Source organism: Geospiza fortis, unplaced genomic scaffold (genome assembly GCF_000277835.1).
Source record: "Geospiza fortis unplaced genomic scaffold, GeoFor_1.0 scaffold662, whole genome shotgun sequence".
NCBI lineage: Eukaryota > Metazoa > Chordata > Aves > Passeriformes > Thraupidae > Geospiza > Geospiza fortis.
Genome location: NW_005054450.1, coordinates 970,314 through 993,225, shown reverse-complemented (window position 1 = coordinate 993,225; position 22,912 = coordinate 970,314). Strand labels below are relative to the sequence as shown.

Below are 22,912 nucleotides of genomic sequence, written 5' to 3'. Positions count from 1 at the left end.
TCCTAAGTACAGATGCCTAACCAGGGAAATTGTGGCTGCACAGGATTCCTCTCCCACTTCACTTGTAAATGCACAGCAGCACAGCCAGGGCCTCGGGAAAACAAAACCCATTAAGGCTTCATGTTAACTAGTGGGCTGTTGTGCCTCTCAGGTCCCATAAACTCAGCCATGAGAAGTACTGGAGTTGTAAGATGATCTCAGAAATGTCTTGGGCTCAAGCTTCAGTTTCCAGTGCTCATCTAGAACAGGGAAACATTCCAGCTTTGAAGTAGAATTAGGTCAATTTACAACACTAATCACTGAACTTCTCTGCATTGGAGTGCCATAGAATGCTTCTGAAGACTGTTGGAACATCATTACTGAAAAACTGCTCCCTCTCCTGCTTACTAGGCTGCAGCATGGAATAAACAGAGCAGGAATAGCAGATGCATGGATGGGAATGCCTTGGACAAACATTGTCCAGTGATGGCAGTCCCTAACGAACACTCACCTCCTCCCTTGGTGAGAATGAAGCCAGCTGCTTGATTTTCATGGTTTGATGGTTGTTGCATTTCTTGCAGAGCAGAATCTGGCTGCTCACCCACTGCTGTGGTTTGCTAGGGTCACAGAAAGTTGGACTGCCCGACACAACGTGGTTAAGGTGTTCCATGTACTGGGCAGGGATGGGCTTGTTGTAGTCTCCATTCTGACAAAAAGCAGGGGGAAAAGCAAACATTCAATCATAAAATCAAAGCTAGGGTGACTGTAAGATTCCCTAAGCTCTGTCAGCAGCACTGCATTTCATTAGCATTTGCCTACGTACCAAAATAAATGAGTAAAAAAAAAAGAGACAAAATGCTTCAATTCTTCCCCCCATCTCCACTGTCCTGCACACCTATCTCGAGTAGCTGGTGGTGCTGGATTTCAGCTCAAGACAGGCTTTGCTATTTAACAGAATACAAAACCAGAGAAGAATTGTTCCATACAGTAAAATAAGTATTCTTAAAGGATATGTCAAGGCCACTTTTGCCCTTTAAACCAAGACAGAACATTTGTCTTGATCTCTCTAGTCAGCATACCCCAGAGCAGAGGATTCTCTCTCCAAGCTGAGGTGCTGAGCTCACAGGTGCTCAGCACAACCAGCAAGCTGTCCATTCACTGTCCCACGCCACTGAGGCTCCCCAGGCCCTCCCAGCCCCCTGTACCTCCTGTCCCAGCCCCTGTACCTCCTGGAAGCCGTTGTACTGCTCGCAGTTGGGGCAGTCCCAGCAGTTGCGGTTCCCGTAGGGCACCACCGTGTCCTGGTTGCAGAACCAGCAGTTCACCGTCACGTGCGTGGGCTTCTTCCTGGGGAGACAACAAACAGCTCAGGCAGGAGCCCTCAGCTCAGCTGATGGAGAGGAAAGCAATGGCTTTCCAACTGTGAAATGCAGGAAAACAGCCAATCTTCCCATTCTGTGTGCTTAATGCTGTGACTTGGAGTAGTGCTTTTAGCAATGAAAAGACAGAATGCTGAAGCAGAAATAAATTCTACCTGACAATCATCCTCTGCTCTAGTACTATGGACATGCCAGAACTTCAACAACCACCTTGTGATTTACCCACTTCACTGTTTTTCAGGGGCATATCTGGGGGTACTCTCCATAATCAGCAGTGCCATTCTGTGAGAAGGTGCAGTAGAATTGATGTTTAATACACAGGATTCCAGGAAAAGGAAGTCAGGATCCACGAGAGCTGCCTGTGAGGGTGCCTAGAAACCCAGGAAATGGGCATCCCCTGCTTTTATACTAGAACTGAAGGGATAAAGACTAATGACCTTGATCCATGAGCCCCTTGTTCTCTAAAGCAATCCTGTTAAAACAACAGCCAGTACAGACAAACAGCTGTAACGTGGCCCCATCAAAACAGGTTGTGACAGATGTGTGAGCAAAGAACTTCAGCAGCCCATTCACTGAGCCTGCCTGCTAGAGAAGCTCTGCATTTGTCTCAAACCTCAGTGCAATGCCCAAGAGGATCTCCCTGGCCAAGGCACCACAACCCAGCTGTCTGGGCTCATCAGGACCAGTCCCAACCACATTTCCAAGGGAGGGCACCTGCCCAGGACTGGCTATGGCAGCTATGCAGACAGATGGACACAGCTGCCACAGCCCAGCTCCACCAGGGAATAATTAATCTGTGAGGCTCCACTGCAGCAGCAGAGCAGAGGAGCAAATAACAGTAGCCAAAGTGCTCCCAGCTGAGAGCAACTTCTCCCAGCTCTAGGGAATGTTCTCTGCTGCTGAAACATCTGAATGCTGCAGAAGTGCTGTCTGGCACCCTGCAACCAAACAGCCAGGTGGGTCTCCACAACTAACAATTTTCCCACTCACATTTCTATAGACCACACCTTGAAACTCGGTTCATAAAACATCAAACCCTCAAGCAATGTCTGAGTCTACTGTTTAGGCAGTAACAATGGGGATATGCTTGAAATGAAGCACTGAAAAGTCAGAATGTACAGAGGATTCCCTGCCAGATGCTGAAAGAAAATGGCTCGAGCTACTAGGATGACAGATTCTCATCTCAAAATAGATGCAAACACCCACACCCCCCTTAAAATGAATATTCCCTGCTCAACTTTCTTCACTGCCAAGGGGGCTCAACTGATCTGAGTTAAAAATATCACTGCTAAAACTAACGGGCAAAAAAACGCCCCAAACCCACCCAGAGTTTAAAGCAGACAAATCTAGGTCGATGTCTGAGTTGTCCACGAGCTGCTGCTGTCCAAAAGCCAAGCACGTGTCACAAGAGGCAGATGAAGGAAGGACAGCAGCACCTGTTGGATTAGCCCAGTCTCACTGTCACAGGGGCACAAGCTGTGCAAACGCAAACACAACACATAGGTTCAACCAGCAGCACGCAAACCCTGAGCTCCTGGGGCACAGCTGAACTGCACCCTCTGAGGGAGGTTATTGCCCAGGAACTGCAGGACCTGCCACAATCCCCTCCCCTGGCATCACTGAAACCCCTCAGCCTCTGCCCACCCCAGGCTCTGAATTCCGTGACGTGACAGAGGCTACAGCACTAATTTCAAGGGTGACAGAAGTGGAAAGCACAGGTCAAGCAATGAATAAAGCAGCCATGCTATAAAGGAAAATCCATCAGTGCCAAACCCTACCTGAGAACTCACAAATATCAGAGACCAAATCCTCAGTGTACTCAAGGCCTTTCCATCCTTTTCCAAACAAGATTTCATTTCTTGCTCTGGAGGCTCAGGAAGTACTACCAAGGATTAAATAGCAGCACTTCATTTGCAATATATGCAAAACAAATGGCTAAGTCCTGGATTATTTAGGATAAAAGGCAATAATACTTCCTTCTGTGAACCTATAATCTGTTGCCATAGAAATAGGTGCAAAAAATCCCAAATTCCCAATCTGGTGAATGCAAAAGAACAAGGGGAGAAAAAGGTTGTTTAGGCAAGAACATGTAGGTAGGGCGCTAATTTTCTAGTAATTGGGCAGGACTGAAAAAAACAAAAAACAAGTTCTGCATTTGGAAAGACTCTCAAATACAGATTTAAATACTCTGGAGCTATATTTACCTTGACTGAATTCAGGCAGCAGCAGCTGAGGGCAGTGAGCTAAAGCGCACACTGCTTCCAAAGGCAGACTGTGGTACGAGACTGCCAACACAAATTGAACCTTTACCATGTGCTCAATCCCTACAAATCAAAAGGCAAATCATCCCTGAGGAGTTCATAATCTACCACTGTACTAATCTGAACCAGCTCCACTGGCCAGAGAACCTCCCTGCAAACCAAAACCTGAGCAGCAAGAAGTGATTGAGTTACTTCAGGCACAGAGAGACTCCACTCACAGCTGAGGTGCTGTGCTAACTCCCTGTGTAACCTGCACACCCAGCCAAGCTCAGAAAACATTCCCAGGCTTGGACAAAGTGTTTTGCAGGTAGAAAATATTTGCTTAAGACAAAATTGAGGGGAAAATACCTGCAGTAAACTCAATTGTGACATCAACACTACATGTCTGACATTGCTCAGATAATATGACACCCTGTTCCTTTGTGAGAAGCTGCTGGATTCTTTATTTTGCTCACAAAAATCAGGCTGCAGCTCTGCAGGTCCCACTCACAAACACTGGTTAGCAACTAGTTTATGTCTGTCATGTAACACGAGGAGGAACTTAGGCTCCTTCCCAGCACCCTTCACTTCTCATTTATACACACATTTAAGGTCATGCTGAAGTCCATGCTTCTAATGGATTGCCAGAACAACAGTCTACCTTGGTAAGTGCTGGCAGTAATAAAGTGGATTTGTAAATATTTTTATTTACATCTATTCCCCACCCTCTTTAAGTGAGAAGATGAAGATGTTTACTTTTCTGTAGCCTTGAAAGAGACACTGGTGGATGTGCAGCCCTTCATTGGGTTACCAAGGATTAGAAGAAAAACCCAATTCTCTATTAAAGGTATTTAAAGCAGCAGTCTCATTCTGGCACAACTGGATTACAAAGAAATTATTCAAATGGCTATGCCAGCACATCTGAACAAAAAGCACACAGGGAAGAGGAGCTGCTCTGCACAGGTCAGTTTTGACCAAGTCACACCTGGTGGCAGCTGGACAGACCAAGAGCTGGCACGGCACTGTTGGCACACCTGGGTTCAGAGCTCAGCTCCCTGGCAGGGAAACTCCTGAGGGGCACAGAGCAGCTTGTGCCCATGCCCATCACCTGTCGGGGCAGACCCAGTGCTAAACCCCATGTTCCAGTGCAAGAAAAACACATCACAGCTGCCCAGATTCCAGTGGGTGAGCTATAACATAGATGCACTTGCTCAGAAGTAGTAGCTATAGACAAGATCTAGCCACAAGAGCAGGTTTCTAGTGCAGTGATGTAAGTTGCAATGCAGCCTGTCCTCCCCCAGGAGCCACATTAATGTCCCCTCAGCCAGGAAAAGGTGCCCAGTGGACTCAGGCAGGGACACCCAGTGATAACCACCCCAGACTCTGTTTGTATCTGGACATCAAATCTGTTATCTCCTTGATAAACAAAAAGCAAAGGGAGAATCATATCTATGTCTCATATCACATCTGTGCCCCTTATTAAGCTGTCCTCCTTGATGACTATCATTGACTAAGATTCACTAACTTAAGGCAGAATAAGAAATTTGGAAGTATCAGGATAGTGCTGAGAAACACAACACGTAGCTTCAAAGAATTATCAAGGTCACCTGGAAGAATTTACTGGCAGTCTTCAAGGACTTGGGAAGAAATGCTTTCCATTCCAGAGACCTTTTGATGAACTCAAGCAAAACAAACCCTCTCCCCTCACTCTAAAGGCATGCTAGCCTCAACTGGGTCAAAGAAATCTTGCCTGCTTCACTGGAATTGCCTTTAGGCCACTTGGATTTCTTGGCTACCCTAAATATGTCAGAGAAAGGCCAAGTCTTGTATATGGACTAATGTCCCATTGATCATTGATACGGATAAATAAGCAGCAAATGCTTTAGAGCAAACCTTAGGCATCACATTGAGGATGCAGGAATATGCTGCTCTTGCAAAGCATTAACTTGAAGTGAACCTTAACACAGGGAGCCCTTGGGACTGGCTTGTCTCCAATAGAAGCACTTAATAGATGAGCAGGCTGCAAGGTCTATTGCTGCTACAGAGCCTGAAATCCTTCTATTCCACACATCCCTACATTCCTTTCATGCTATGCCAGATTAGAATCTGTCAAATTAAGCTTTTCTCCTTTCATGAGATCTGAATCATGACACGTCTCCTGATACTTTTCAAACCTGGCTTTCAATTGCTCTGAATGTGTTCTAAGGTCAGGAACGTTCTGTGTGCAATTAAGAAACAAGTAACCAAAGAATTTTGGTCCCTAATCAATAATTCTGACTTGGATAGAATCTCCACAGTTCTAGCACTGTGCTAACAGCTTTGATATTTACAAACCTGTTCCCCAGCAATCCATCCCTCACCCCACACCAACCAGGAGCAGGATCTTCTCTTTCCGTGCCTCAAAGACGCCGGACAAGGAGCAGGGGAGAGGCGATGGGCAGCGCGGGGATGCTCAGCCCGGCACACAAAGCCATTCCCGGGCACGGGGCAGAACGCTCCCAGCCTTCAGCACTGTTAGAACTTCCAGATATGCATGGGGGAAGACTCCAAGTGCCTGGGAATATCTTTGGTGAATGCTTAAGTATCCTTAGAGTTAGCTAGCTAGGTATTTGCACTTCTGAAAGGCACTACTGATTTTTAGTTGCCATAAAATAAACTTCTAATACTCTGAGAAAAAAATTACTTTATGGATCAGAGAAGCCAAGTTAAATGATTGTATTTTCTGTCCAAAGCTAAAAGGAGCCTTGGTGTAAGATGCTGATCTTCTCTCAGAGCTGTGGAGTGTTTAAAACACCCAGAAGTGCTGTTCCCTGGGGCTATAGTGATCTTAGATTTCTGCTATTCATCCCTGTTTTTCAGCTCTCATTGTTAAAGTACACTTGGAGTCCAGGAAGACTGGATGGGGAGAACAAGAATTTTTCAGACCCTACTAATTAGGTCATGGTTCAAATGTTTACATTCTTTTTTTTTCATACTCTGTCTTTCTCTAGTCTTAGATGGTTGTCCTTGAAATCTTTTGAGTGAGTTTGCCTTCCACAAATCTGAGCCCCATTTCTAAATCAACTTTTGAATAGAATTAAAAGGTGGGGAGGTCGTGCCTGGCCCGGCGTGCCTGGCCCGGCGCCCGGCGCACACCGGGGACAGCGCTTCTCCTAAATTTAGCGCGGCGCTGTCGGTGTGACAGCGGGGACAGGCCCGGTGAAGGGCGGCCGCCGCAGCGCGGCACTGCGCGGGGTGTCCTGGGCTGGAAGGGACACAGTTCATCCCCGGCCCTCACAGACACCCCAAAATCCCGCCCTGGGCACCTCTGGAATATCCTGGGCTGGAAGGGACACAGTCCTGGCCCTCACAGACACCCCAAAATCCCGCCCTGGGCATCTCTGCAATATCCTGAGCTGGAAGGGGCACAGCTCCAGCCCTCACAGACACCCCAAAATCCCGCCCTGGGCATCCCTGGAATATCCTGGGCAAAATTCCTCCCTGGATATCCCTGGAATATCCTGAGCTGGAATGGACACAGTCCATCCCCGGCCTGCACAGACACCCCAAAATCCCGCCCTGAGCATCCCTGGAATTATGTAGCTGTTTTTGTGATTAAAACAAAAGAAAACATCCTCAGCACAATAAAATTGCTTAAAATTCAGCAATCACGTTTTTTAAAAGGCATAAATGGAGAAGCTCTTCATAGACAAATATTTGTGCTGGGAGTGAACTCTACTTTTAAGTTTAACTGTGGTTGAGCTCTTCACTGTTCCATTTCCATCTGTAGAGATTTAACCATGGAAATTAATTCTGCGGAGTAACAGCGAATATTTCATCTTAACGAATTTAAAAGGCACATAATTTTTCCATCTCTCTCCCATTGTTTAGTGCAATTACTTAGGGATTGTGTTATGAGACCGAATGCTAGGGCAGGCAGGAACAACCCACCCAGTCCTTTGGCACGGCCAGACCTCCTGCGTGTCCTGCAGGGCTGTGCTGCAGAGCTGGGCTATTCTCCCCACACAGGGCCCTCCCTTCCTATCAGCTCTCTCTGTGCTATCAGCCCAAGCAGAGGTGCATTGTTTAAAAATGAGTTTCCTCCTTAAAGGAGCTAATGAGGAACCTGTGCAAGGGGCACAGCCAGAGCACATGGAACACAATTCCCAGCAAATGCAGGTGTTTGGAGGGCTACCGAGGCAGCCACAGGTATTAAAGGCAGGAAGGAAGTCTTACAGTGTAAGGACTTGGCTCAGAAATGCTTCCAAAATGAAATTAACCAACACGAGTGGCTCATCATATTGCAGAATGTGTGTCATTTTCATTGAACTGTTAATTTATGAATGGAAACAGGCGCAGTCCTGGTAAAGGTAATGGAATCTTTGTGATCACCTCAGCTAGCAGTGGTTTCATCACCTTACTGATAATTAAGCTACAAAGGGTCTAGTAATGAAGCCTTTACCTACCTTCCATGGAAATGACTTTCTGTAGAAGCTGGAGAAGAGGAAGGAACAGGGAAAAATTCCCTTAGATTGACTTTGACAAGCAGAGGAAGGTTGTTGGTTATTTTTAAATTCAGGTATCATTTTGGAAAAAGCTACTTCAAATTCTTCCCTCTGGTAATAGGCTTATTCCATACTCAGTGACATCAATGGGATTGCTCACAGAGCATCACCTAAAAATGGTAACTCTTTACAGGGTTTAAGGAATCAAGGGCCAGTGAATTTTAAAAATTCTATTAGAGAGAGGAAGGAGAAAGGATTTAATTATACTAATTCAGAAACTCTATTATCTCTCAATATAGCTTATTAACCCCTGATCAAATTAAGACTAATTCTGTCAGGATTGGTAGCAAAGCTTAAAGGACAAAACCAAAAATCCTGCAGAATTCCTGATTTCCCATCAGATTTAGGCAAAACAAAAATTTGCTCACTTTCTCTTGCTTTCTCTCTTACGAAGTCCCAGACTTCTCAAAAGGCCTGGAGTTCCCTCCCCTCATTCTCAGAAGACATCAGCAGTCTACACACTTGACTAAGGTTTTAGGAGCGAGCTAGTGCACTGGAAGTATAGAGGAATGCTAATTTAGGAAAGAAAATATCAGAAAACGTTTCAGAGTAGCAGCACAAGTGTCCTAGTTCTCAAAAATAGAAACACTGTTTGACAGTTTTACCTCCTATACAGAGCCTGAAGCTTCTGCTGCTCATCATCTCCATAAAAAAAGCCATGTCAATTTTACCCAACTGTTTCCTATTTTAGCCTAGGAGGAACGTGATAAGTTATTTCCAGGAGGACATTATAGAAATCAGTTATTTTTTGCAGTTTTGCCTCATAATGAGGTACACACACACTCGACTCTCTCTGCACTAAGCTCCTACATCACACTGATGTCAAACCTGATCTCAAGTACCAGTCATCAGCTGGACCCTACTGGGAACAAACAGGAAGGCTGGAATCCAGTTATCAGCCCATCCCATTTCTGCCACCAAATCCCACCTGGAGCTCCAGCTGCTCAAAGGCTCCCACTCCTCCCAGGCTGTCTCCCATCTCTGCGGGGAGCAGTCCCTGCACTCAGAGCTGTCCACAGCTCTGGTTCCACTCCAGGACTCAGCAGCTGCTCACACCATGAGCAGCTCGTTGTTGTCACTGCAGGGAAGGCCAAAGCTGGGCTCAGATGCTGCAGGGTTTGTCTCAGCTGCCAAAGCAAATGGCACTAATGAACAGAAGGCAGTGTGGCCAAAGCAAAACAGCAGCCTACATGTGAGTTCTAAAATGTTATCCTGCACCATCACTAGTAATTCATGTGCCACACTTTAGTCACAAGGTGCTGCTGCAATACAAGGGGGGGAAGACTTAAAATGAAAGCATATTCCAATGTTTTTGAAAGAACCAATCTCAAGTATGCAGGATATTTGATTTATAAGTGAAAGGTAAGAATTGTATCATGAGAACTGTTGAAAATCTTTCTCTCATGGAACTCTCACAGAGCAGCCAGGCCACAGTCACTGACTGTCCTTATGCTCCCAGGCCTGCACCAAAGCCAGGTCTAAAAGCCAGGACAGATCTGTTCATACCCAGAACCATAACCATGTATCCCAAATGCACAGGGGACACAGAACTGAAATTGCATTCTTGCTAAAAGCCTCCCACCATCATATCGCTTTTCTAAGAGATGCTGGCATGAGATACTGGTGTGCACAGTTCATACCCTCAAAACAGAGAAACACCCCAAGGTGTTCACACTGCACAGTTCATACCCTCAAAACAGAGAGACACCCCAAGGTGTTCACACAGTGAACAATGCACCCTGAAAAAACCAGAATTACTCAAACTTATTTGGGCACTTAGGCTATCACAGTGCTCAAAAGCAATATGACCCAGTTGTAAGAACACAGTTTCAAATGTCCAAGCCAGTTCTCCTGTTTTAATACAGTTTTAATGAACATCAGTCCAAGAGATCACTTGATAGTATGAGGTACATTCCTTGACCACATACGGCTGTGCTTAAGGAAAAGGACAAACATATAATTAAATTAAATAGTGTAATTTAATTTAGTAGTATTTAATTATCAAGTTAAAAAAATTATAATTAACTATTAACATTAATGACTTGAGACCTTTTAGAACGCATGAGTCCAAAAGGAAATATCCACAGATGGTGACAGACTTGTAGTGTTTCCACAGGCACTGCCACCTGCAACAGTCTCTTAAAGGACTATTTGTTCAGTGAAGAAATTGGTCTTCAGTCTGTAACAGGAACCTTGGCTCTGCTACTTCGTGTGGTCTTCCAAGAGGTACACAATCAGCTCGTAGGTGGACAGGACAATGGCTGTGTTTGGGATCTGCCTGATGAGCTGGGCAAAGAGTCCTCTGTAGAAGGCCAGGTAGCCCTCCTCCCGTGCCACCAGCCGTGCTGTCTGCAGGAAAGCCTTGTACTTGGTGCCCTCCTCCCGCAGCCGCGTCCGGATCACCTCTGCACACAGAACACAGCCCACAGTTACCAAGGAGAAACCTGCCAGCACCAGCAGAGCTCCTGTGTGCACACCCCAGGGACAGGAAAACCTTCTGCACCAGCTGGCACACCCAGCCAGGAACCCTGGACACACTGCCCCTCCAGGCAAGAGGAAGAGCTAGAGAGGAGTTCTCTTTCATGTGGAATAAATAAATGATTGGCTCATTGAAGCTAATACAGCTCTAAATGCTTTACTGATGCTCACATAATCAATATTGCTTCTTCTACACAACCATGTCATTCACATCTATCCAAAAAGATTAACACTGTTCAGTTCCCAAGTGCTTCCCTCAGCCTGACCACAGAATCCAGAGGCTGTGGGTACTTACCCAGCTGAGGCTACTAGTGAGAACAGAAACATTAGGCAATCAGCTTTTTGGTGGTTTTTGAGTTGTTTGTGAACTAGCAAGTCCCAATCACCAAGCACATGTCTGTCTAGGAGTAGTGGGACCAGTACTGAAAATACCAGTGCAGAAGCCACAGTAACATGCATTTGGCCCTGCAAACAGCTAAGGGTTTTACAGCCCTAGACCCTGCATTTGTCTCGGATTCCAGACAACAGCTGTTGTAGTGCACTCACAAATGGAAGGGTTAACATACCATGAGGATAAGCAATACAGGAGGCACAGCCCTTGGAAACAGCAGCAGCAACCATCAGTCCAAAGAAGCTTGTCGAGGTCCTCTCGGTCCCATTAGAGGAAGGGGGCAGCTGGACTTCCTTTAAGTGCTTTTTTAAACTTTCATAAATAGCAAAGCAGATAATGGTCTCAGAAATCCCTGCATAGGAGGCAGTCAGGCCCCTATAGAAACCACGGACACCTTCTGTCTGGTAAACATATCTAGCACACTGCAAAGCATTCATTGGTTTGGAGCCCCTCACTCTAAAAAACAAACAGAAAAGAACATATCATGAGTCAGGAAAAATAATTAATATTAAAAAAAAAATCCTTATGCCTTTCAATACTTTTTATAACTATGGAAATGGTTCTCTAAGTTTTACTCCAAAATTCTCCTAGGAAAGCTGCACAGAGCAGGACTACAATGCTAAGAGTGCACACTTGGCTTTGCTACTTCACTAATATATACTCATATTTCCTTATCTCAAGTTCAATCTAGTTTGTCACAGTTCACACCAAGGCTTAAAAGACAATAAGCACTGAAGACACACGGCTTTGTGTCAAACTGGTGATTCCACTTAAAGCCATCTTCAGCAGGCCAAGAGACAGAAGTCCTGCTGCATGAGACACAATTCTTCATTTTAAGAGGCAGCACTCAGTTCAAAGGTGCCACCCTGCAAAGTGCTGGAATTAAGTCTTATAAATTATTTATAAAGTTGTCGTGCCTTATAAGATCCTTTTAATCTGACCTAGCATGTCCTTGCAGGAAGGAATTTCCATTCTAAGCAGTCAGGTTATTAGCAGAGTCCCTTATTGCTTTGATATCCACCAGTGACTGTGAAGCATTCAACTAAAAGAAATTGCTGTCAAATTCCCTCTGTCTTCTGGATGTGTGGTTAACAGTAACATGATGCAAAAGAACATTAAACCACTGCTGCAGATCGTTGTTGCCTGTAGGAAGTTATATGAAATAAACTGCTGTGTGTTCATCCCAATTTGAAGGCAGCACCCTTTCTGTTACAGCCTCCTGAGTACCCCACCTGTCTGACCTGGGAGCAGTGCAGGTGATGCTGCCAAAGGGACACAGACTTCACCCTCATGCTCAGCCTCCCACTTAGCTCTCATGGCCCTTCCACAGCCTCTACCACTGCTGTATCACAACCTTCTGTCCTCAACACATTTATCCTCATCTTCAACCCCAGAGGTTTCTGTAAGCAACACAGAGAAATAATGCTATGCTAAACTAAAGATTTACAGTGAACCAAGAGGCTGAACCTAACCCAGCACTCAAGGCAACTCCCACATCCTTCTCAATAGTTTCTGTGCATCAAACTGAAGAAAGACACGTAGAACATAAAACCTTTAGTCTGACCACACAGAAACATGGCTTGAAAGGTAGAACTGAGAGTCAGGGGAAAACTGGGCAAGACCTATCAAAATACAAAGAGCCGTGAGTAAAACCATGATGGTTCAGTTTTCCAGAGGCTGCTGTAGCCACCCAGAGGCTCCTGTGGCCACCCAGAGGCTCCCATTCCCCCCCTCAGTCACTCACTTCCGTTCCAGCTGCATTCTTGTTTTCACCATCCATATAGGGTTCATCAGGGAATTTGTGATAAAGGCTGAAAAAACACGACCACAAGTGCAGCTGAAGCCAGGCCTTGTATTGCCATGAACCTTACATCCTGTGCAGTGAGACACTTTCAAAAGCCACACAGGTGCACAGCTTCCAATTTCATGTTAAAATTCAGGAGGCATCAACCCATGGATTCTTCCTTTTTGCACCTACTTTAATATGTGTGTCATGCTCCTAAGGGCTGTTGCAGACAAGATCCCTGCCTTACTGGCTGGATTTGGAATTCCAGCTCAAAGGAAACCCGAGGGGACACAAACCTGAACTGGACTCGTGTTCCCCAGGGCTGTAGGTGGTGCCATTGAGCTGCTCATTAACAGAACCCACCCCTAATTAAGGGCTTACTTAGGGAATGATTATTTTTAGTGACCACTCTGGTGACTGATGATTGAACTAGGGGAGCTCTTCTGCAGTATTTTTCCTACAAGAACAAACTATTTTTCCCAGCCTGGTAGGAAAAATACAACATCCTGAAACAATTTGGCAAAAGCAGTATCAGAAGTTTAATGGTGTTTACAAATATTTTTTCCTTGCATTAAGGGAGATGACCAGAGCATTGCAGTTGGAAAAAACATCCTAAAATAGTAAACAACAATCTAGAAATATTTCTGTGCTGAACAGGAAAACAGCTTCTCTGTAGACAAGGCCAGCTAGGAGCTAGCAAACTCCTGGGTTTTTGGCATATACCAACCCAGATTAAGGGCACATTTTCAGCACCTGCCACACACTGGCCTCTGTTCTAGGAACTACAAACACTCACCTGCAGAACCTGCAGAACAGATGTGCACAATGTTGCTGTTGGGCACAAACATGCTGTTAAACTGCTCTTTGGCTTTGGAGTAGCATGCAAAATAGACAGCTCTGTGAGGGTAAAAAAGAAGAAAAGCAATGTAAAACAAACAATGTCACACTAGACAATTACTGTTCTTTCCCAGCCCCCTGAAAACCACAACTCTCTGAGGAGGCCTCTACTTCCATCTGCATGGACACAGGGGGTTTGTTTTCTTCTTCCCTTACACTACAATGCCACAGTTTGACTTGACACCCACAGGGCAGGAATATTTTGCTGTGGGAGGCAGCATGGTGCTGCAGACAGCACGAGTGGGTTGCATGGAAAAGCAGAGCCCTGGATTCAGAGCCCTGCTGCAGAGGTTACCTGTACAGAAACAGCATTCCCTGCTTCTGTGGGGGACATCCCACCTACCAGGAAAGAGGCCAGAGGTTCCTTTCTGACTGGAAAACTGGTTCTAACTGGTTCAGTTTCAGGCAGAGAACATCTGCCAGTATCCAAAGTGCTAATGAGTTTTATAATTTCCTAGACAGAGAGATCTTCAGCCCTGCCAAGAACAGGACAAACTTTGGTGCTGCCAAAAGAGGGACGCACACCCCCTTTGGGGCTGCGTGGCAGCAATGAGACTCCTTCCCCCTCAGCTGCAGCTTTTCATTTGAGAAGAATTTAGGCAAGCAAGGCCCAGAGAACAACTCCTCTCCCCTGAAACGCAGCTCCCACTCCCTAGGCAGGCACTGCCAAGGGTCCAAGGGAAATAGGACATTAGAATAATGCAATTATTAACCTACAGACTTTTCTGCACTGCTTTCTCTTCTTTTTAAAGCTCAGAAGTAGCTCTTGTAATGACTTGGAACTTAAGCATATTGGCATTTAAGTGCCTTATTTACTCTGCATCTTCCAGTGTTATAGAAGTGCAAACCAGATTTTTATCAGTATTTCTTGATGTGTACACTGAGCAGAATGCAGACACAAATCACAGTTTACAGAAGGGACAACTTCATGACCTATTATTTTGAATCACAAATGCACTGCAACATTTGTGTTGGCACCTTAAACATGGCTTTTAGCAATAGTTTAACTATTTACCTTGATGGTGCAACTCCAACCAAGTTTGGACCCAGCCCTCGGAAGAGTGACCTTGGTCCTTCTTTTTCCAGAATTGACCTTAAAATAAAAAACAAATAGGGAGGGAGAAGACAGTATTTGAGTTAAAAGTTAGTTTCTTGTTCTCTTGGGCAGAGAGCCAAAAGAACTACACAAAATGACTTGTGGAGCTGTTAGATTTTAATCTACATGATATACTTCAAAATAAGTGGAATTATACACTGAGTAAAAACCACTGTACCATAAAATTCAGTGCTCTACAGGCAAATAGGTGTCAAATGGCATGAGGTTATAATTTCCCTTCTTTGAAAGCTGTCAGGAATTGAACTGAAGTTTCATGGAGAAGCCAGTGATAGCTGACTCTGATGAACAAAGAATATTTTTAGTGCTCTCTGTATCTAAGCAATTCAGAAGTTTGCTTCCCATACAGTCCTGTACAGAGGAATGGAAAAAGAAATCCTTTTTCCTTTCACATTTACCTAGGGATGTGCTTTTCCCCCCAAGAAAGCTGAATGTGGCAATCCCACTACCAACAATGGGAGCGCACAGTCTGCCACAGCAGCTCTCTTCACTGAGCTCACCCTGGGAAAAGCAGGCAAGAAATTCCAATTCTGGGTGGCTCTGGGCTCTGTGGGTGTTCGCTGCACCCTCTGGAGCTGCCAGCCTTTCACAGTTTGCTCTCCAGCTTTTCACAGTTTGCTCTCCAGCCTTTCACAGTTTGCTCTCCAGGTCACTGCCACTGCTCAGAGTGCTCCCCACAGATTTCAGCCCAACCCCATTTGACAGGAGGAGCTTCTGGAACACTTTTGTTTTCTGCAGCAGAGCTGAACTTTCTGTATAAACTCCAGGGCTGAGTGTTTCCAAGGAGACAGATCCACCAACTACTTGTTCTTTGTCACTTAACAGTCACGACTGCAGCTTCCAGCTGGGCTAACTCATCAGAATCCTAAATGGATTAGACAAACCAGCCTGCCCTTCTGGAGTGCTTTCTATCAGCAGCAGCCTGAACCTGCCCTCTGGGTACCTGTTCTCCTTCTATTTACAGCAGTCAAGGCCTTTCATACTTAACACCTTTAACTCTCACAGAGCAATTTTACTGGCAGGGCTCCTTCCTTAGCCATACAATTTTCCCAAACCATGTCCAAGTCATGTCCAGTTTGGCAACAATCAGGACTGAGAAAGGGATGAAAGAGTAAAAGCAAGGGACTGAACTTCACTTCTTTCTTCAAATATTTGTATTTTCTCAGGACATAATCAATGGCATTATCTGCTCCTCACAGATGCTGCCTGCAAGGGAATGACAGCAGAAATGCTTTGCTCTCACTTCTCAAGCATTTAAAGTAATCAGGTTGAAAGCTTGGCAACACACACAGTTAAGCAATTCCTGAAGTGAAATTAAATCAAGATCCCAGTCACCAAACTTAATGAGCTTAATAAATATATTAAAAGGCTGACCCATTTTAAATCATTTCTTCTCTCCCTAAAAATACAAAGACAACCCCAGAAAAAGATGGGCCCAGAGGATGAATTAAGATCTTTCTACCTCAAAAGTTTTCACTTCCTTTAGTTACAGCTGCCTAAAGTCCAGTGCTGCAAGGTGAAAAGACAGCAAAGGGAAGGGCATTAAAATCAAAGCAACTGGCACTGCCTTATGCATTCAGTCACGAATTGCTCTAGACTCACCTCTGAGCAGACAAAGAAATGTTTGGCAGGGGAGAGCAGGCTGTTTACAATACAGAAACTCAAGTCCCAGAATGACTCCAGCCAGAGAGCTCTGCAGAGAATTTGAATTAGCACTCCAGTGTTATATAACTGTGCAGCTTCTCCCCAGGCAGCCTGCCAGGCGTGCTGGCCTTACATAAAATCATTCAGCTCGCACTGCTGGGCAGTATTTTCCTTGGCACTCCTGCCACCTGATCTCAGCAGGACCTCTGCATCATCCTGGGCTGCCCAAGCAGCCAAACAAACTCAATCCTTCTGCAGGAGGGCTGACCATAAATCCATGGTGCTGTGCTATTAACATACAGGAGCTGAGATTGTCATAGATGCTGGTGGAACTTTGAGCAGCTGTTTGATAATTTCACATTTCCTCTTCTTTATGAGCACACATCTGAAAGGGAGCAGCTAGAGCATCAAACATTGCAGTCTGAACCACTCAAGGCTTTTAACAGAGACCAAGACAGGTATAGCCAGGACTGATGCATACCAATGATCAGCAAAGACAACAGCTAACAGCAGAGGAGAGCTCAGTAAGGCAGCCACAGCTGAGAAGGTTACAGCCCCCAGGACCCCCACAGGACATTATATTTTAGTGAAGTGGAACTGGGAATGGGGACTGGGAGGAGGAGCAGCACTCACTTGAGAACACTGAAGAGCCCAGGGGACACAGACGTTGGCCTGACCATTCCTTCCCCACTGATGGTCCCCAGCTGCACCTGCGGGTAGTACACAGTCCTGAAGGCCAGCTTGGAAGATTGAAGCCTCGTCTTTATCACCTCTAAGGGACAGGTAAAGATGGCTCCAACTGTTCCTCCACACCTGCAAAGTACAAAGAGAAGGCAGAATGCGACAAAGGCTGTTGCACAGATGTGCAGAAGCACAGCACAGAAATGAAGTCTGAAGGCTGCTCTTGTTATTCCACACTGGACAAACAGGCAGCTTTGGCACCAGGCAGGGCAGACTGTGGCCATGCCCTGGTGGGTAGGGATGGGACTGGTAAACACAAAGGTGATTCCAACACCAACAAACATCCCTGACTGACCATGGGGTCAGGGGACCAGTGACTGCTCCCACGTCCTGCCAGGACCTGGGAGCTCTGCCTGTAAAAACTTCCATGGCATCCATCTCTCAGAGGCTGCTGTCCTAAAACAGACACAGCCTTGCATGGATTTTTCTTATGGGAAGCAGGAAGCTGCCAGATGAGAACAAGCCACTGGGGATTAGGACACTACAGAATGAAAAAAATAATATAATTCTTCACAATTTCAGTACTTGTGATTAAAGAACTGCCTTCAGAAGTAGCAAGTATCAAAACTACACTAAGCTAGGCACTTTTAAAAACAATGGATATCAACTTTTTTTTAGGGGGGGAAGGAGGGAAGGAAGCAGCAAGGATGAGAAGGAGGGTTGGTAAACAGAATAACAGGGCAGAAAGGCTCCTAAAGAACATAGTCCCATACTCTGATAACAGAGGGACAAAAATGAAATATTATACACATATGCCTATATATAGGGATATATTCATCTTAATACAATCTGACTGAGCCTCAAAAAAATCACATTGGGTCAAGAATATAAAGTGTATGAGTCCTAATTTGAATTTTTATCAGTGATCTGGAAAGTGACTGGTCAAACTATTTCTCTCTCTGCTGCTGTTCCTCTTAGGTAATTGAATGTTCCTTCTGGCAAACTTCATGATTAAACATAATGCTGAGGTTGGCTAAAAGGTAATATATCTACATTTTATTGCTCAAACACACTGGGATTTAGGAAGACTTAAGTAAATATTTTGGGTTTCTTGCAAGGGTATTTACTACAGCTGAACTGGCTAGGAAATATTTTCTTTGTTTGCACAAGTGTCAAAGCATGTGATTGCTTCAGAAACCTGTGTTTATGATTTTCCTTACAAAACACCAGGGGTCAACAACTTAAATCTCTTTGATGTTCATGTGAAATTGCAATTTTGGTAGTTTTCCATGAAAGGGAGATGAATTTTAAAAAATATCTGTACCCTTTTTCTTGTGTACAAAACCCCACATTGCTTGCTAAAGAACATTGCATGCACTAATTTAGGAACAGAGATCCACAGAAGGCCATTAATAAAGGCATTAGTGGGTATTTTCTAAAGCCCCTTCCAGACATAACTACCTTACTAGGAGGATCTTTTTTTAAACACAGGGAAAGGGCAATGAAAGAAGGGCAGAAAGCTCCAAGCTGTAGATGCACACCAGCCCATGAATGCAGCTCATTTTGCCTGCTGAAGCAGTGTGTTTTCTGTGAACATAAACCATTCTCTACCAAAGCCCCAAAGGTGCATTAACAGCGTGGCCACCCAGGCTGTGCAGCCACAGAACTCCAGGTTCTTCACCAGGCTCCAAAGAACACCCCAAGGAACACAACTTCCTCACCACAGCTTTCAGGTCCTGCAAGATTCTTTCCAATTAGGAGCCCAAACTCTGCTTTTCAAATGCAAATGCACCCACCAGAAGAAACTGCTTTCGTGGAGACTGGTAATGTGATTTAACAGCATTGTTCAGTTCCTCTTCCTTGCTGAAAGGGATGGAAACCTAAACTAGGGACAATCCACACGTGCACAATGGCAGACCCTGTAAGAAAGAGCTCTGCCTTCATCCCTCTGAAAGCTTTTGACTGTTGACTGAAGTCACTGAGCTGATCATGAACTCAGCACACAGCAGCTGAAATTGTGTCATCTGGCTCTGAAACACCCAGACCTTATCAGCCTCTGATTATTGTGTGTACTGGAGCAGGGCTTGGAGCTGAGCCCTCTGTGGCTCCACACAGCTCAGGAGGAAACGCTTCAGCTCATCCTTCTCTCTTTTGTCAGGCGCCTCTCACACTTCTCTGAAATGACATGTCAAGCGAAAGAGGCCCATCAGGAAAACCTTTCCTGTTCCCACAGCTCAGACATTACCTGAACAGAAGGTGTTCTCAGGGTCCCCCCACTGCTGCCTTTCCAACTGTGTCCATCCAATACAGACACACATATGTGCAATTAACTCCTGACTAATCACCACGCTCCAGAGCAACTGCAAGTCTGGGGAACTTCATCAAGGTGATTGGATTGCCTTAATTCCCCACTCCTTTATCTATCAATGCTCCACTACTGTGTATTCAGTCCTCAGTCCCCATTTATTTCACATTAAACAATGCTTTGACAGTACCAATTCATAAATTCAGAGCACTGAAACTTTATTTTCTGTTTCTGAACTACCAGCTGCTCAGTCTAGTGACTCCTTGCCCCACAATTTTTTAGCCTCTCTGGTATATTCTCTCCCACATCAGCTGTCTTCTTGCCTTCTTAGCCCACTCCTTGCCTTTCAGCCTTTTAGTCTGATAATCCAGTTAATCTATGCAGCCTTTAATATTTAAGTACTTCTGCTAATGCATATATAATCCTCTGATACCCAGCATGACAAGTTAGTATCTGCAACACCAGTTTTAACAGCTCAGAGTTTATGTTGTCATAACATTTAAGAAAAAAAAATATTATCTAACAGCAATTCTCAGAGTGTCACCTGGGTGCACACACACATTATGTCCCAACCATAAATACACTGCAGATAGTTCAAGTAAGGACTTTGATGTACTGGGCAGTTTTTTCAGATTAGATGATTTTCCTTTGCATGGGAATTCCACACATCATCCCCTGGGAAGATGCCTGAAAAACAACACACTGTGCACAGAAGAAACACTTTGTATTCCTAGGGTGTCCCAAATGCCTACAAACAACCTCAGCTGCATAAACAGCCACAGACCCTGAAACATTCAGGGATATGAAGCAGGATAAATTTGATTTGGGAAAATCGTGAGCTGCAACCAAGGCAAAACCTCCAAGCCCTCACACTGTGAGTCAGGGTTTTTTGCTGCAGCAGTGCAGCACAACAGCTCCAGAGATGTTAATGCAGTGCTCACTGCACAATCCTCTTGCAAAAATCCTCAAACAATGTCTAAATCTGTCCTTGGTGAACAGCACAGAAACCCCCTGGAAACAAAACACCACGGCAGAGTGTTTTCAACAGGTCAAACATGGAGATACAGAATGTTCTCTCTATTAACAGCTGAAGAAAAATAATTTACTTCCATAAAGAGAACAATGTTTAAAAAACAGGCAGAGGACACACATCAGAATCCAATTCCCATTTTTCTCTTGCTGCCAGGTTTCTATCTGTACAGAGTCCACCCCCAAAGTATCAATGACCTGCATTTGAAACAAACTCTCAGCACCCACTAGCACAACTGACAGAGATGCCAAGAATCTTAATTAAGACTTACTTCATCAGTCCTAGATTTAATCACTGAGCAATATTCTTAATACAGACACCAAGCCAACCTGAATGTTAAAGGAAGTCCTGCAGAACAAAGTCCTTCCAGCAGAGCACCACTGACTTCTCCAAGGTCACAGAGATGATGGAGCTGCCTGGTTACAGCAATCACAGCTCAGAACCAGCCTGACACTTTTGGCTTGTATTTGATATGATATTGATTTTCTAAAACATGCCACATGCTCTAGCATGACACGCACAGCTGCAACAGCAAAGCAGGTTCCACCTTTGATATTTCATTATTGCATCGTCCAGACTGTGAACTAAACAAGCTTCTGCATTCTCAGATGCCAAAGAAACTGAGTTTCAGAACTCAGACTACAGAATACAGACTGCTCCTAATGCTTTAATGCTATTAACCATTCATTCCATTTCCACCTAATCATGTTGTTACCAGGTGTAGCTATTCCTGTAAGCATTTCCTGTGCTCCTTGAGCTGCCACACTGTTAACGAGGTAGGGAATGCACAGGAACCTGAACCAGGAGCAGGGTGGGACAGTCAATCCCAGCACAGCTCCCAGTCCTGGACTACAAACATCTTCAGGTGAACACTGCTTCTCTCCACTTCATAGGTGGAAACATTTCCCAGCATCAGCACATTGCTTAACACCACCACTTCTTAGGAAATCTCTGTAGCAACCAGCATTCCTCTGGCTGGAAAAACAACATGGAATACAGCTTTTCCCAAACACAAACAAGCAACAACTGCACCGACTTCAGCAGGGAAACAGGAGCCCTGGGCTGTAAACACACTGGTGTCTGTTGTGCAACTGGGGCATCACTGTCCCTGCTGCCCCTGAACCTCCCCAGCCCTCAGAGCCAGGCTCCCACCACAGCCCCACAAGGACTCTTGGCTTGCTGGTGCTGTTGGAAGCCTGGAAAGGAACTAACAGAAACTAAAGGGCCAACGAGTCTGTCTGCCTGAATAACCTGGTTAATAGGAAACCATCTATTTCAACAGCTGGAGAGCACTGTGCAACGCTCAGGTGCATTTCATCACTCGCAGCCTCTAAAGTGCCAAACATTCTATTCTGGCCCCTCAGACCATTTCAGACTGGCCTGCCTGCTTTGTGCAAACACAGAGATATGAATTACTTTTTAATCTGACACCACAGCCCATCCCCACCTTCCCAGAAAACCATCACAATACCAATAATGCCTCTATCAAAATTATTTCAAGTGAATGGGTTCCTTTTACCTTCTCTGCAAAAACCGTTTCACAACTGAACCCAGTACTGGGATCCCTGCAGAAGGCAGGGGTACAATAAATCACCAAGGAAGATGCTGATTTCCCTGAGCTAGGTAAAAACACTGATGAGTTTAAAATTCCTATTTATTTATAGTCTGAGGAGTTACATGAGGACAGCAGGGGCTCTGGATGGGTGCTGTTACTGTCCAAACAAATTCCATGAGTACACCCAGGTCCAGCTTCTGTCCCAGGCTCCAGGTACTGCTCTGATGCAAGTGGAGGAGGCAGAGGGGACAGGGAAGCAGAAGGGCAGTGTCTCTGAAAAACTCAAGAGTTGTTTGGTTTAATATTATATTAAATAAACCTTTTACTCCAGGGACATGTCAGAGGAAACAGAAGTATCCTGTTAAGCAACAGAAAAACCAATGATCTACTATCAGACACATTTAAGCTAACAACAGGTTTCATGTTGGCTTCCTAATTACTGTCAGCTGACAAGAACTAAGGAACAGACTATTACTTAGACAATTAAGCTGTTAAAAAACTGAAATAAAGTATTTCTGACAAGGCCAAAAGTGCACTTAATCTGCACAACAGATGATTAAAACCTAATTTTCACCATACAATTATCTTCCTAGACTACTATTAAAATAACTGCAACAATTTAATTTTCGAAGGGTTTCTGGTTGGTGGTTTATGGGTTAGGGCTGTCACTTTTAGCTTTTAACACAACAAACCCAACACAAGTCCTTGCAGAACAGGACAGAAGTGGCGTGCCACGCCAGCTCATTCACCCACAAGTGCCAGCACCTTCTCGGCCCCTGTTCCCCTCCTGTGCCGCTGCTGGAGCTCCTGCAGGCCGGAGTGACCCCGGGATCGCTGAGCAGAGCTCGCCCCGCTCTGCAGCACGGAGCTGCGGCCCCGTGGGGAACCG

At 45.1% G+C, this 22,912-nt stretch overlaps 2 protein-coding genes across 2 annotated transcripts in view; both read right to left on the bottom strand.

Annotated features, from left to right (window-relative positions):
• The window catches only part of TMEM201 (transmembrane protein 201), a 24,831-nt gene extending 17,969 nt beyond the window's left edge, over positions 1–6,862 (bottom strand). The window contains exons 1-4 of the mRNA XM_031062545.1: positions 6,711–6,862; positions 5,970–6,101; positions 1,206–1,326; positions 491–685 (exon numbers count right to left, since the gene is read on the bottom strand). Of these exons, the coding sequence (XP_030918405.1) occupies positions 491–685; positions 1,206–1,326; positions 5,970–6,101; positions 6,711–6,862 (600 nt within the window). The remainder of the gene's footprint in view (positions 1–490; positions 686–1,205; positions 1,327–5,969; positions 6,102–6,710) is intronic.
• Positions 6,863–9,978: 3,116 nt separating this feature from the next.
• Positions 9,979–17,974, bottom strand: SLC25A33 (solute carrier family 25 member 33). Its single transcript, XM_031062561.1, has 6 exons — positions 17,086–17,974; positions 14,710–14,787; positions 13,594–13,694; positions 12,756–12,822; positions 11,187–11,467; positions 9,979–10,547 (listed from the first exon to the last, which is right to left on the bottom strand). The coding sequence occupies exons 1-6, from the start codon at positions 17,475–17,477 to the stop codon at positions 10,345–10,347; spliced, it is 1,122 nt and encodes a 373-aa protein (XP_030918421.1). The 5' UTR covers positions 17,478–17,974; the 3' UTR covers positions 9,979–10,344.
• Between the last annotated feature and the right edge of the window lie 4,938 nt (positions 17,975–22,912).

What these genes read in the sequence shown, in the direction of transcription:
- SLC25A33 (XM_031062561.1), bottom strand. Translation starts at nt 17,477, where the DNA reads ATGTTTGTTGGTGTTGGAATCACCTTTGTGTTTACCAGTCCCATCCCT. An exon ending in GGGCTCTTCAGTGTTCTCAA is followed by an intron (nt 14,788 to 17,085) that starts GTGAGTGCTGCT and finishes TTTTATTTTAAG; the next exon opens with GTCAATTCTGGAAAAAGAAG. An exon ending in AGAATGCAGCTGGAACGGAA is followed by an intron (nt 11,468 to 12,755) that starts GTGAGTGACTGA and finishes TTTGTTTTTTAG; the next exon opens with AGTGAGGGGCTCCAAACCAA.